Source organism: Oreochromis niloticus, linkage group LG7 (assembly GCF_001858045.2).
Source record: "Oreochromis niloticus isolate F11D_XX linkage group LG7, O_niloticus_UMD_NMBU, whole genome shotgun sequence".
NCBI lineage: Eukaryota > Metazoa > Chordata > Actinopteri > Cichliformes > Cichlidae > Oreochromis > Oreochromis niloticus.
Window position 1 is genome coordinate 28,133,797 of NC_031972.2, and position 15,962 is coordinate 28,149,758.

Here is a 15,962-nt window from a genome sequence, read left to right on the forward strand (position 1 = left end):
AAGAGTGAATCCATGATTGTGGTGTTTTGTTTCTTATCTGCAGCCGTTGCAGTCATTTCCTTGTCCTGTCTCCATCTTCTTTGTTTTGTTAGTGTTTTTGTTTTTAGTGTGCTGCAAAGCCAGCAGCTGATCCTTACTGGGAGGTAACACTTATTAACAGTAAATTAGTAAAATAGAATTATTTTTGTGGCCTCATGAAAAACAGATCTTCATGTCTGGCAGTCATATGTTATTATGGCTAAGAATCGCTTCCTGTTTTGTCAAAACTCTGTGTTAGTGTAACAGAGGAAGCTGGTATTTTCTAAATGTTCTGGATCTGAGCTGTTCAGCAGATTTTTAATGTCTTGTTGACTTTTTCATCTTTCATAAATGTAGCTGGCAACATGATGCTCAACTCTATTCATTAAAGTCATTATCCAAACAGGCAGTAGGACTTTTGACTAATGGGACAAATTTTTCACTCAGCAAACCATGGCAGGAACTATGGAAAGTGTCTATATTGACTTTGTGACGAAGATTTTACATCCCCCCCTCACTCAGCAACCGTGCAGAGAACTTCCTGTGTGGCCACACTGGCCCTGATTGGCCTTTTCGGGCAGCAACAGGACGTGAACAGACGTATATCAGTCAACTGGAGGCTACCAGTCCAAAGCTGTGGAACAATAAACATAACAGAGCGAATGCACTCACTCACACACACACACACACACACACACACACACACACACAGAAGGGGAGACAATGTTGTTTTCCATGGAAACATCTCTTTGCTGTTGCAAGGACTGCTGCATACTTTATGTCACACATGACACAGACCCTGACCACTCTTACAGTGTTAGTAAACATACAGAAATACCATATTTGTGCTTCATGTTGTCTCTGCTTTACACCTGTAACCACATGCACATGGTGCATTAATTGTGCTACACTAAAGATGCAAATTTGACCTCTTTTCCACCAACGCTGCACCACTGCTGGTACAATGCTAGTTCTTTAATGATGTCTTTCTTTCAGAAGTTGTGGCAAATCATGCTGAACAGAATCTGCGGGGTACATCTGGTTAATTTCTCATGTATCATATCTTGTAGCCACTGAGGAGAATTATTTTTTTGGTGGAAACACATAGAGATGGTTTTAGACTGGGAATTGGCATTGTGTCAATGGAATATTTTGTCACAAATTAAATAAATAGTTTTCCATATATTCACCAGATAATCACTAACTTTTGTATTCCAAAATAATCAGTCGACAGAAGCCAAAGGCCAGTATAGACTAGATAGAGTATGAAGTAGTCGTAAGAGTTTAATGGTAGTTCTACATCGTTATAACATTATTAAAATTAGAAAACCTGTTCCATTTATCAATCAATCCATCAATCAGTCAATCGAATCTTTATTTTGAAAATATGAGTAATGATTGTAAATACATATAACAAAAATAAACATGAAATCACTGAAAGCCATCCTATTAATGAGGAAATAAAGAAAAACAAAAGTAAAATGTTACTCCAAAAATGTCCTGTTCAAAAAGCAGAAGGAGGAAGCATATGCTTATCAGTCCCTTCCCCTATTCAGCTCGTCCCAAATATATCTTTCATGATTATACAACCTAATGTATACATATATGCTATAAATAAATATGCCTGTCTAATACACATTTTACATTCCAAAATCATCTAAGATGACTTCAAGTTATGGCATCACATGTGTCTAATGAATTGTTGTCAACACTGCGGGTGGGTGGGCCTTCTTTCCTGTTTCACTGACAAAAGTTCAGCGTAAACCAACCCCAAACTGTCTGCCGAATATGAGCCAAGTCCAGAAACACTGCCTCAGGAGACCGTGTGAGCTTTGGGAACTTATTCATTCAGCATTTTCTCGCTATGCAAAACAGTCGCACACAAACAGCATTGAGAAGAAATGTGTTCCTCCTCCAACAATAAATACACAGTCACACACAAATTTCTGGTAACAGTTAAAGTTGCCCAAACTATGTTAGCAGGCTCATTTTCCACAAACTATTTAATGGGCTGGGAAAAAAATGACGACGACAACAACAACAACAATAAAAGCCTGTGTCTTTCCGTGTTCCCCATTCTGATGTGTTTGGACAAAATCACAAATATTGGCAGGAAATCAAACAGAACAACCATAGTAAGATACAGTCTCTGTTTTGTTTGTTTGTTTTTCACAAAGCTCCTTCATTTCATATAGATAACTTTCACACACTTTCACCTGGAGTCAGACTGATGTTTTTATTGTTGCTGGAGTATCAACACTATGACTGTGGTTGGACATTTATTGATATTGGACTCTAAAGTAGAGATAGTAAGGAAATCACATTGATTTTTTTTTCACTATTACTTAAAAATATAAAACATGTGGTGCATGTTTTGGGTTTCTTTTTGCCTGGAAACTTTCAACATCATTTTAATGTTATGTTTCACTGTGAAAAAACAAAATGTTCAGATCTACAGCTTTGTTATTTGTTTTGTTTTTTATTAAGCACATCAGTTTTTTGGTATTACAGAATGTTTCTGAACTGCATCACACAGTGTTTGTGTCAAGCAGCATCAGTTGAAGGCCACAGCAAACACTGCATACATCATTCAGACAAAATAAGAAGCAAGTGGGTAAAACGGCCATGACGTTATAATCTAAGGAGATAAAAGTCATCACACCATTTTCTGGGCAGTTTCAGGAGGCCTGTTGTTGACATCTGTAGCTCTCTCTCGCTCTCTTTCTCTCTCTCTCTCCATACATATAACTAAACACTGGCATAAAAGAGGGCAGGCATTGTATCCATACTGATACTTGCATTTCTACATTGGCTAACAACTTTTAATTTGGTAAGTTGTTAGCCACAATCTGTGTAAGCTGCATGCTTCGACTTGACCTCTAGATGCCACTAAATCCTACACTCTGTCCTTCTGAAACATATGCAGGACTGGTGTATTAGCAAGCTTAAAAAGTAACATAACACCGCTCATTTTTTTTTTACTCTTCTCACTGCTGCAGTATTGTACAAGTGCATACAGACTGCACTGATGGGTGTGGTTACGGCTAAACACTTCTGGGTATGATTGGAGATGTTCTAAGCTTAAAACTTTCAACCAGAAGAGGGTAAATCACTGCTTTTCTGCTGTTAATTGACTTTTTATGGACAGGAACTGAAAAGCACTGCACTCATAGATATTGAATTTTGCATCACAAACAAGTTAATGTTGCTGTAATAGTGTTTATGGGAAAGTCATTATTTGGGATCACAATACAAATGGCATTTAAAAAAAACCCATACAAACAAGCCTACAGTACATCTGGACAGAGTATAACACAGTGAAATTTACAGACACAAAACATGTTTCCCTTTGGTGATTAACTTTGCATAATATATTTTATATATACATATTGTACACACATACTTACAAAGGTACATAAAGACTGACACACTAGTAAACAAAGACACTGAATGTTTAGTTGGTTTGATATAATAACCTGAATTAATACTTAAAAGAAATGTTACAGTGAATTTCAAATATGGAGTGTTGGGTCCAGAGCCATATATTGACAAAATCTGGTCAAGATTTTGTGAAAGCTGGACAAATTTAAGACAACAAGTTTGCTATAGGGGATTGGTTCCTTAGAATATTTCTCTCATTTTGGCTCAAGTAGAAGCAGAGCTAGAGATAAAAAAAAAAAAGCACCGGCACAGGAAGGAAATGACTAACAAAAGTGATGACTAAGGTGCCCTGACCACAGTCCTTTATCTCACACATGCATCAAAAATGTATGCAAGTGTTGCAGAGTGATGGTGAAAAAAACTTTGTCTGTATATCACAACATAAATTGCCTGATTAATAGGCCAAACATCTGGGCAAAGATACCTGGTGACTTCATGTTAACTCTGCAGCTGAAATTCCTGAAAAACATCTGGTTTCCTGGAAAACGTTTGACTGTACTTTTGGCAGTGATTCTCACTTTGCTGTCGGTTGTTGGGAGGTTTGTCTATGTATTTTGGCCAGAATGTGTTTTGATTTAAAACATTCAGTTTGCAATTTTTAACAATGTGCATCATAGCATTGCCATGCTGGATTTCAGCTGGCACAAAATCGCAAGTTAATGAGAGCACTTGTGGAAATATTACACCATTCGAACTGCACTGGCTCATAAGTGAGTCAGTTATAAAGGCACCCTAAGGGGGGAAGATAAGAGTAGACTTTAATTTGTCATTGCTGTCATAAAAATAAAAATAGGCTACCAATAATACTTTTAAAGTAAGCGTCAACTATCTCTCTGACAGAGACACAAAATAAAACGTGTTTTGGTTGGATATCTGCTTACTTCATATCACTGATACCAATGTTACAGCAAGTAAAAATCTATGCTGGTCATTCAGATTCTGTTAAACAACTGCAGCATTTGCTAAGGCTTAGTGCATTTTTGTGTCTGTGGGGTTTTAGTTCAAGAATTCTCTAAACAATTAATTCAAATTCTTTATTTTTAAAAGGAAAATGTGTATTTTCTAATGGAGGTGAAAAACACAAAAACTAAACTAAACTCAAGAGCACTGCTTTTGGCTAGCTTTCACTGTGTACCACTGACAAATTACAAACTGCCTTAAAAGTGTAAACCAACAAACTGCACGGCTTGCTGCTAATCAAGGTTATGTTGTGAGTCATTAGCCATCCTAACAGCATAGTCATAGCACTGTTGTGCCTACAGCCCTGCCTGACACAGTGGCTAGCATGGCTACAGAATCAATCATAAAGGTTTAAACCAGCCATTCTTGCTATTTCTCTACCCCGCTTGGTATAAATTCACCAGAAGTGAGGTAGGTAAATGCTCACGTATCATCATTAGTTCATGAAAGCTGGTAAAAATAGAGTGGGAGAAGGCTTTTGAGTCAAAAGTTTTGATTTTCTTTTTTAATTTTAAGTTGTTTTGTTAAAGAACCCATTCTCAAGGTACCACAAAGCAATTTGGTACTAACTCAGGCGATACTTTCACATTCACTTCCACAAGTCCCCCTTTTCCCTCCCGAAGTCAGCATCAGGGGACCAAGGAAAACACTGAGAGGCAGTCTGCTCAGCACATTTGGTGTCATAATATCAAGTCTCTGAAAGTGCACCAAACATGACTCTCATCCTGTCTTCACATAACTGTCCTCCTCCTACTCTTTTCCCTGGAACAGCTTGCCTTTAAATCCTTAGACGGAGTAAACAATCCAGGATTTGTAGCAAACATTGGATCCTTACTTTATTTAAACTAAATGGAAGCAAAAACCTGCTTTGATGGATTCACAAGAGCGTGTTCATAAAAGAGGATAGGTAGAATAGAATAAAAAAATGAATCTGGTTGTACTTTGTAATTTACTTGTTGCTAAACAATAGATGACAACTCTCTACAGCAGAAAATGATAATGTTTGAGGTTATTAAAATAATGTGTTGAATTCATGGATGAAACAATGTCACAGGGTTTTGGTAGATTGCAAAACATGGAAAACAAGTGAATATAGGCAGGATAGTGAATTGGATTTTCACTTTGGATGACATCTTTTGAAATATATATAACATTGGTAACAATATCCTGCCTCGAGCCTACACCACATCCATTTAAAGTTAAAGCTTCTGCCCGACAAAAATCAAAAACACTATGTTGTAAATCTGGGATCAGGTGAGTCAGCAACCAACAATAACATAAATGTAGGATGTTAACTTCGATACTTTTCGTAATGATGGGGCTCTAGATGAGTAATAGTACAAACCTACCAGGCATAAAGTTAGGAAGATTGGATAAAGAGGATGGGCTATACTGGCAATACTCTACTTCACAGATTTTAAATAGTTCATATCATCTTTGCCTGTGACAACACATTTAACACAAATGGAAATTAACAAAACAAAATAATAACAGCCTATCAGAGTTCTCTTCAGCTCTGTCTTCAGACAGCTTGAGTCTTTTCAGCTTTCATTCTAGTTGCCATATTCTTCTTGACATACACTCATTTACCTTCTCTCAGTCTGTATCTCCTGTAGAGAATAATCCCTTCAAGATGGATTCAAATCCAAGACATTGGGCTTTTTCTTTTTTCTTTCTTTTTTTTTATACCACCGAATGTTCATTGTGGTGGTGATGGTGGTGCATGGTGCTGCCAGTCAGCACCGTGTGATTGATGGAAGACGCAGATCGGTCGGATCCCTCCGCTGCCGTCCCATTCACATTCTCCTGCCTCTGGCAGCACAGGATCTGCCTGAAGGTTGCGCTCATCTCCTTGTCACGGTAGGAGTAGATGATGGGATTCATGGCTGAGTTGAACTCGGCGAGTAGCAGGAAGAACTTTTCGTAGGTCAAGACATTGCAGCTAGCGCAGAAAACATCAAGGAGGAGGATGACCAAACCAGGGGTCCAGCAAATGATGAACGCACCTAAAAAAACACAAACGTTACATATTAGTTGAGGTAATTGACACGCCCATCAGAAAACCGAAGCCTACTCCATCCTCTCATACACTGCGCTACATAAATGATAACTGTTCTTAATTAATAACGCTTTTCTACTCAATCTGAGTATTCAAAGCACTCTTTTTTCTATAAGCCTCATTCATTCATTAACACATGTTCATACAAGTGCTTTCTTTCTATTTCACTTTTATTTACATTAAAATTCATACACTCACACTTTGATGCATCAGTGGATACTGGGGGTACAGTATTTTGCCCAAGGGTACTTTGACATGAAGGTTGGGGGAGCAAGGGATTGAACCACCCACTAACTCCTGAGTCACAGCCACCTCATAATGGAATATAAACCTTAAAAGTAATCCACATCATAACTGTTTCTATTTTAAAATTGTCATAAGTATAATACTTACATACTTGGAGCTAACGTGTAATTTTGTGATATGTATGAAAGAAACCTTTTTGCCTTAGACTGAACAATTCAATACTATTTATTTTATTTACTTGTCTCTTCACATGAATCAAGCTGACTTCTTCCATTTTCTGGAAGTGGGCCACGTCCACTGAGTGTTTAGTTCCACAGATGATGACACTAAGATTCATCATATGATGACACCATGAATTTATCAAAGTAATTTGTGTTTGTTTTTGGATTTTAACATTGTAGCACATGGCAGTTTTTGATCTAAGCATGCAAGATTCATGTAAGTAACTGTCATGACTCATGAGCAACATTTGGGAACTGATTACTTGGTTTGGGCTTTTGCTAACTTACACTTGAATAATAATGAGTCAGTACAGGCAACTTGCAAAATGGGTCCTTTCGGTGCCACATTAGAATTCATCCTACCACCTCTCATAATTCTAACAAAACACTATCAAACCACTAACAACGCAACATCCTGTGTTTGAATCAGAGGGCCAGGGACCCAATTAAATCTGACGCACTGATCGCTTTTAGACCACCACTGATGTCATCACACATCTATTTCTCCTGTTATGGTGGAGATATCAACTACATTATTTCCAAGAGTTATAGGTGTTGCCACTTATGCAAACCCTAATCATTAGTATAGCAGAAGAAGCTTTTGCCACAAAGTCCTGTTTTTGTTTTTTGTTTTTTTTTATACTGTCGTAACATCTCCTTCAGAGCTTCTATACTGATATCAATAGAATGGTGGTAAAAACCAGCACAACCACACATTAGTTTCCCTCTACAAACTGGCAGCAGGAGGGGCTGAGCATGGAAGGTTACAAAAACTGAGAGGTGCGCAACCCTATGACACTGTTTTTGTCATACAGTGCCATTCGCGAAGTATAATAGTCCTCTAACACAGAAACACAGAAAATCTCTCTCACAAGCACATGAGGCCCCAGCTCACTAGGAGGTTTGAAACAGATACCTCCTTAATGTGAGGCAACAGTGCTAAACACTGCACTATGGCGTTATTTTAGTGCCTATATTCTGAGCGCACGGAAACCCCACTGATAGCCTTCCTGTCCTTTTTCTCAAATGTTTTCTGTGTATTTGTTGAAACAAATAACAATCACTCTACAACCACATTAGCATCACTTATGAACCACACCGCCAAGAAAACAAAGTACCAATATCTCTTTATGACCAAATGTAAGTAAAAAAAGGTTAATAAGGTCAAAAACCTCATTAAAAATTGATGAAAAATAACTTAGATTTAAGTGATTTGAATGACTGTGATAAATATTAAATATAAATATAAATAATAAATCAGCTATGCACTTTGTGCATTAAAGTGGACTCTTCCCCGAGTAGATGAAATATGTTAGCGCTGTGGAAAGGGTCACTGACATTACTCGTGCATGTCAAGTGCTGTGAATTCAGTCATCAGATGATATATGTCCTAACTATACGACAACTATAGGACATTCCACTCGCGAGATGGTAAAACAAAGAGTCTTGTTGAGAAATTAGCAGAGTTGACAGAGCGAGAGCAAGAGAGGGAGAGCGAAAGCGAGAGAGTATTGACAGGAAGGTCTGTTATCTGTTAGTGTTGTGCAGGCGGCAGCTGCAGTGGAGCTTGACCTCACTTCCTAACTATGCAAGCAGACTCTCCAGAGTTGGATAAATTTCTCAAGCAGTTCATTGCCCAGCAGAGAAACTATTTCAACTATTTGTCTCTCAGTGAAACATCTTACTCGGAGCAGGACCAGACTCAGCACAAAAAATGCTCAGAGGAAGCATTTAGAATTTCCAGTCTGAAAAACAAGAAAAAAAAAAAAACTTGACTCTAACATTATGACTGCTACTGTATTTTCTGTTTTTACTGTCTTACTGTGTCAGTGGTGATCTAAACATTTATTACTCATCCAATCTATCTTAACCACAATTCACAATATGTTATTGTCTTAGTAGGGCAAAATCCATCAAAATAATAAATGAAACAATCTGATCACGTCCAGTGAAAAATATAAAATAAAACAGTATATGTGCATATATGTAAAGGACATTTGTTTTATTTCCACTCAAAATGAGAAAGGAGTGCCGTTTTGTGATTTTATGGCCTGCGAGGTTAACCCTCAAATTCTTTCATTTCCTCCCTGAATCCTAGAGTATATAATTACCTTCATTACTTATCTTTATTGCAGAATTTCCTCTTTACCCCCAAAAGAATATGGCTGGTTTACCATAGCCACATTGTACAGTGTTACTACCATGCCAGGTTTACAAAGGGTAAACCAGAGTTTTGTTTATGGAAGCAACATGTGATTTTTAAAAAAAATTTTTTTTGCCCCGTCACTACTTAAAAATGCCACATGGAGGGAAAAGAGGCTGGAGAATGGAAAGTCACTGGAAGAAGGTAAATAAACACAGCTCTAAAGCAGGCCTGGAAAGTGTATGGAAACCTAGGAAAACTACTTTGGCACACTCGTTGTCTTATAAAAATAAGTAATTACATAGAAATGTGTTAAGATGTGTGTGGCTATTGCAATGACAAACTACTATTGCAACAGTTTCATAAATGACATATTTTCCTATTAGTTTGTTAATGGCTCATGTGTCACCAGAATGCAGTAAATAAACCTTTAAAGGAATCATTTTGCTGTCAAAAACCTGATAACGAGCTTTAGGGGAGACATTTTTAGTTTGTGGAATGATTCTCAAGATTTACATAACTCAAAGCAATTGTTAGAAACAGCAGCACACAATGGATTAACTGTGCCATTGCTCATGAACAACATATCAAAAATGCATTGCTTCGAGGGGGTTTATAAAGACTGAGCTGCAATTTTACTTGTTCAACTGACTCTCAACACAAATATCTAATAAGCCAATCAAATGGCTTAAGGCATTTAGACATGCAGACATGGTCAAGAGAACTTGCTAAACTTCAAACTGAGAAAGAAAGGTGATTCAAGAGAATTTGAACATGACATGGTTGTTGCCAGATGGGCCTGCACTTCCATAAATACAGTTTCTGACATACTGGCCTGGTCTGAGTATTTATGAAACTGCTGCTCTACTGGGACTTTCCCACACAATCATCTTCAGGGTTTATAGGGAATGGTCTGAAAAAGAGAAAATACCCATGGAGTGTCAGTTCTCTGGGCAAAAATATCTAAATGATGGCAGAGGTCAGAAGAGAATGGTCAGACTGCTTCGAGCAAAATAATCACATATTACAACTCAGGTATGCAGAAGAGCACCTCAGGATGCAAAACATGGCGAACTTAGAAGCCTGTCAACTAAGACGAGGAAACTGATGCCACAATTCACACACATTCACCAGAATTGGACACCAAAGGATTGGAAGAATGTTGCCTGGTCCAATGAGTATCAATTCCTGCAGATATTTGGACAGTAAGGTCAGAATGTGGAGTAAACAACATCCATCTATGCGTAATATCAACACTTCAGGCTGATGCTGGTGATATTAAAATGTAGAGACTGTTTTCTTGGCACATTTTAGATCCAGTAGGACCAAATGGACATCCTACCTCAGTGTTCTTGTTGACCATATCTATGCATTTGTGACCACAATATATAAATCTCGTGATGTCTGCATCCAGCAAGATAACACACCATGTCACCAATCTCTCACTATCTCAAACTGGTTTCTTGAACATGACAGTTCAAATGGGCTCCACTGTCACCAGACCCCAATCCAAAGGAGCACCATTTGGATGTGGTGGAATGGGAGATATGCATCATGGATGTGAAGCTGACAAATAAGCAGCAACTGTGTGATGCTGTCACATGAATGTAGAACAAAATGTCTGAGGAATGCTTCAATCATCTTGTTGAATCTATGCCACCAATTAATTCGGTACTAAGGGGAAAAGGGAATCCACCCTCGTACGTCCTAGGTGAGCCTAATAAAGTACAGAGTTATGTATGAGAGGTTGTTCCTATACACTTTCTAACCATGCAATTTCTCAGATTATCATTTAGTTACTTAAAAGAAATTTTGCATGGTGCATTTGTACAAATGTTTACTATCCTATAGTATGAACTGCTAATAATAATATGTACTGCTTTATCCAAGTGTATGATACAGCAGCAGTGTTTTAACCACCACCATGCTTTCTTTCTTTTCTTAAGTCTTTTCTTAATGCTCACATGGCAATGTAATGGCATGAATGGTAAGTATGGTACATGAAAAGCTTTTTTTAAATTTTGAATGTAAACCTTGCTAAAAGAACATTTTATTATGAAAGTACCCTTCAGTTCATTGAAAATAAATAAGAAACACTAGTTCAACAATGGTGAATTGTAATTTCTTTCTTTTACTTGACAGCCAGTTGTTGACTGTTTACAGACAAGTGTTAGGCTATTTGTAAATATACTGCATTGAATTATTATGCATAAGAAACTTTAGCATATTCTGGACCTTTGTGTGAGGAAACTTTCTCTATCCAGACCTCCTTAAATTCTAATTAAGTACTCTTGATCTATGGGAACAAAAATAAGGAAATAATAGAGGCCAGATTATGGCAGTGAACCCTGCACTCCCACAAAGACACATGCACGCAAAACACACATGCAGAACTGAGGGTAGATAAACACTCACATGTGCAGACACAAACACATGCAAACACTCACTTACTTAAATTATACATGGCACAAAGACAGATGGGTTAAATATTTTGACGATGTTGAGAAAGCACTCACACTGTAAAACTGTAAAAATATAGCATCTGTGATTATCTGTCTTCTTTTTCCCCTCATTCTCCAACAGGCAGTAGGCTGCCTCTCTCATGTTAAAGCTGGCAGGATGTTCTTGTTAATACGGAGCGCTTGTACCCCACTGTCACCAAGATTCATTCATGTTGTTTGTTTTTCTAATGCTATGCTTATTTGGGAAAGACTGGCGAGACTAATACGACTACATTAGCCAATCAGACAACTGATCTCTTGTCATTTAGTTCTAAAACAACTGATGTACCTTTTAACCTTTTAACTGAAAATGGTGGTGTACACAGTGATGGAGTCTTGTAGTGGTTTCACAGTGATCTAATGGTTAGAGAAACCAGCTTTTGGCCGGAAACACAGTGAGTTCTTTGAAATAATGGCGTTTCTTTCCTGCTTGACCTATTTATTTTTTGGTTAGTTTTTGTCAGAAGGTTCACTAGCTGGCTGGCTAGGTGATAGTGAGTAAAGTGTTGGTTGAGTTTTCAGTTACTTCGATTTCTTTACAATGGTCAAAATAACTAAAATAGAAAAGAAGATGGCTACATTGTTAGATGTTAAATGTGTTTACTTTTCAAGTGAGCACTTATGGGCTGATATTTTTTTACAGTAAGACTGAAACACACATACTTAAAACAAACTCTACTGCTAACACCGCCCCTGCTACTTTTCTTTTCTTTTTTCTTTTTTCTTTTGTTCAAAGCTAAACTCATAAGTACTCACAAGCCAGGAAGGCTAAGCTAACACTAGAAAAGAAAAGTTTTTGTGCAAACATTACAATTGCATGTTTGCATTACAATTTTATATCTATATTAGTTATCCAATATTCTACATCCAGTAAAATATTTAATTCAGAAACAACTTCCTATTCTTCTGTCTGACATTTTCATCACTCAGTTATTTTGGAAGGCTCATCATGCCAGCTTAGGTTTCCACTAATGTGAATTCTCTGTGGCTCTTAAAAACACCCCAAATTGAATTATTGCTTTCATCTTCTGTGAGTCTCACTCATTTTCCTGCCATTAATCTATTTGTATCTCTTTTTTCTCAAGTTTTTTTTTATTGCTCTCTTCACTTTCTTTTCCTTTTTAAAATCTATTGTTTTTCAAAAATCCCTTTATGAATTTTAAAATCTTGAGTTTATCCTTTCTTTGTATCTTGTTTTTTGGGGGTTTGTTTTCATTGCACGTCTCTTTCAGATCGTGGTCATGTTTTCCTTTCTGCAACCTGTATTCCTGTCAGCCATCCCCGGCTTCATCTTTTACTTGTATCTCACATTCTGTCTCAAGTGTCTCTCTAACCCAATCATTATCTGTGGTCATGACCATGATCCCTATATATATTTCTAAAAGGGCCCATTAGTTTCCCGTTTGTCCACAGGAGGATTTCTTTTCCCATTCCCCTCTTACCCACATCAGTGCTTCCACACAGAAGATTAGATTAAAGTTCACATTCAATAGCTGAGAGTCCACAGCACAGAGTCTACAAAGATGCTTGTGGTGTACACAGTGATGGAGTCTTGTAGTGGTTTCATAGTGATCTAATGGTTAGAGAAACCAGCTTTTGACCGGAAACACAGTGAGTTCTTTGAAATAATGGCGTTTCTTTCCTGCTTGACCTACACAAAAATATCTGTTTATCTGCAGAGATGTTTGCTTGGCAGCAGTGACTCATGTGTAGGTACTGAGACTTTTTTAAATCTGTCATTTTTTAATAAACTTCAAACATCAACATCAAAAGGTCTACTTAGGTTCTCTCAGCTGCTTGACAAGAAGGCAACTGGAGTTGACTCTCTTGTCATTTAGTTCTAAAACAACTGATGTACCTTTTAACTGAAAATGCAGACACCCTAACAAATGCAGCATGAAAATCTTTTTCAAATTTTGTGGGATCAGATCTTTTTTGGAGCGGTATTGTAACTTGTATTATAGAAAAAGATACAGAAGACAACAGACATCAAGCCGGGAATGAGGGCTATGACATGAAACGAAGGTCCCGGTTTGAAATGAGCAGCAGGTTTTGTGTTTAAGATGTATATGTTTTAACAAAAAAAGTAAATAAATAAAAATTAAAATTCACATTTGAAAAGAATAAGAAAACTATATTATTTTGAACCCAATCTAAAAGCAATTTATAACACCTCGTATATTTAACTGTTTAACTCTAAGCCAAGTGTGTCATACTGGATATATGAGTTTTTGTGAGTTTCTGAGACTTCTACATCCCAGAAAAAGCCCAAATATAATCCACAATTCATTTTTGAGGAATGCACTGAAAAAGAAAATGCCTTACGTAGCAAATGTTATACAAATTTAAACTCATATATGCAAATTCATATTTATTTTTTGGTTAGTTTTTGTCAGAAGGTTCACTAAACACTACATTTTCAAAACAAGTAGATTTTTCGGGCAATTATTTCATGAATCAGGCTTAAAATGTAAAAGGGTTAAGCGGTGTTTTAAGTTTGCCTGAAAGTAACAACCCATGCTGCTGAAACCACATTTGTAAGGCGTAGATCCTGCCATAGGGAGTGATTACAAAAGCTGTATTGTCTACAATTATTTCTTACATTAATTGACATACACAGATGCACACAAACTCAAACACACAGAAAACAGGTGACACTGTGAGATGCATGCCAGTTGTGCTTCCATGCTGACAGCAGATTGGAGTGTTTGGCTTGCGGTTTTTGCAGATTGGTTCTGCTCAGCCAGAAAATACACTAGCATTATAGCAGAAAATTACAGAAACGTCTGTGTATGAGTAGGGCACATTTGTTAGTGTGTAATCATTAATTTCTGTCCTTCCTTTGAAATCTAGATACTGAAATAAGTCCTCGGGGTAAATACTGACTGCTTATACACTGTAATTTGGAGACAAGTACAAGTCTGTGATATGGCATCTGCATTTGTTTGGGCATGGTATTGCTTGGCACTCCATGCTGTCTGACGATGTGACCTCATACAACACCATAAGCTTTAAGATAATCAAATCATTCACAGAAGACTCCAGCAATTGCCAACAACTGACACACACACACACACACACACACACACACGCACGCGCACACACACACACACACACACACACACGCACACATGCTGAACAAGGAACATTGGCCAGTTTGACGGCTGTTGGCTCATTTAAGAATAATGAAGGGAATCTCTGTCTATGTGATTCAAACTCTTTTTTTTTAAATAAACACAAAGTGGGTAAAACTAGCAAGGCTATCACAATAACCAAGTCTATAATCTGATGCACTACAGTTTTTGATGATGAGTGCCAGTTCACTGAATTTGGTTGTTTTGTAAGTGTAAACACTTGGTACTTGTCTAACTGGGAAAAAGACAATCTGACTGCAACTCAAAAACAGTAATCACAGAGAAAGACTGGTTGCATTATTTGTTTAGAACTTCTCATGTGGACTTTTTTCTAATGCTGTTCAGTCAAACTGATAATGGAAGTTTGTTATTTTTATCTACAGTAACTGGTACTGAAACTCTTTTCTTGGACTTTCACTTATCCTGATAGCATAAGGGGGAGGTGGACTGCAAAGAGGCTTGGAGATAGGCAGCATCATTAGAAGACATAGCATAAATTTTCACTGCTATGCTGATGACACCCAGCTCTATCTATCCATGAAGCCAGGTAACACACACCAATTAGTTAAACTGCAGGAATGTCTTAAAGACATAAAGACCTGGATGGCCGCTAACTTTCTGCTTCTTAATTCAGATAAAACTGAGGTTATTGTACTCGGCCCTGAAAATCTTAGAAATATGGTATCTAAGCAGATTCTTACTCTGGATGGCATTACCTTGGCCTCCAGTAATGCTGTGAGGAACCTTGGAGTCATTTTTGACCAGGACATGTCCTTCAACGCACATATTAAACAAATATGTAAGACTGTTTTCTTCCATTTGCGCAACATCTCTAAAATTAGAAATATCCTGTCTCAGAGTGATGCTGAAAAACTAGTTCATGCATTTATTACTTCCAGGCTGGACTACTGTAATTCTTTATTATCAGGATGTCCTAAAAACAAGCTGAAAAGTCTTCAGCTAATCCAAAATGCTGCAGCAACAGTACTGACAGGGACTAGAAAGAGAGAGCAGATCTCTCCTGTTTTGGCTTCCCTTCATTGGCTTCCTGTTAAATCCAGAATTGAATTCAAAATCCTGCTCCTCACATACAAGGTCTTAAATAATCAGGCCCCATCTTATCTTAATGACCTTGTAGTACCATATCACCCTATTAGAGCACTTCGCTCTCGCTCTGCAGGCCTACTTGCTGTCCCTAGAGTATTTAAAAGTAGAATGGGAGGCAGAGCCTTCAGTTTT

At 37.5% G+C, this 15,962-nt stretch overlaps 1 protein-coding gene across 2 annotated transcripts in view; it reads right to left on the minus strand.

The window, feature by feature from the left end:
• Nucleotides 1-1,375: 1,375 nt before the first annotated feature.
• lpar1 (lysophosphatidic acid receptor 1) overlaps nucleotides 1,376-15,962 on the minus strand; it is a 35,531-nt gene continuing 20,944 nt past the window's right edge. For both annotated transcript variants that reach the window (XM_025909174.1, XM_003440109.5), the window contains one exon: nucleotides 1,376-6,425. In XM_025909174.1, the coding sequence (XP_025764959.1) occupies nucleotides 6,103-6,425 (323 nt within the window). In that variant the 3' untranslated portion in view covers nucleotides 1,376-6,102. The remainder of the gene's footprint in view (nucleotides 6,426-15,962) is intronic.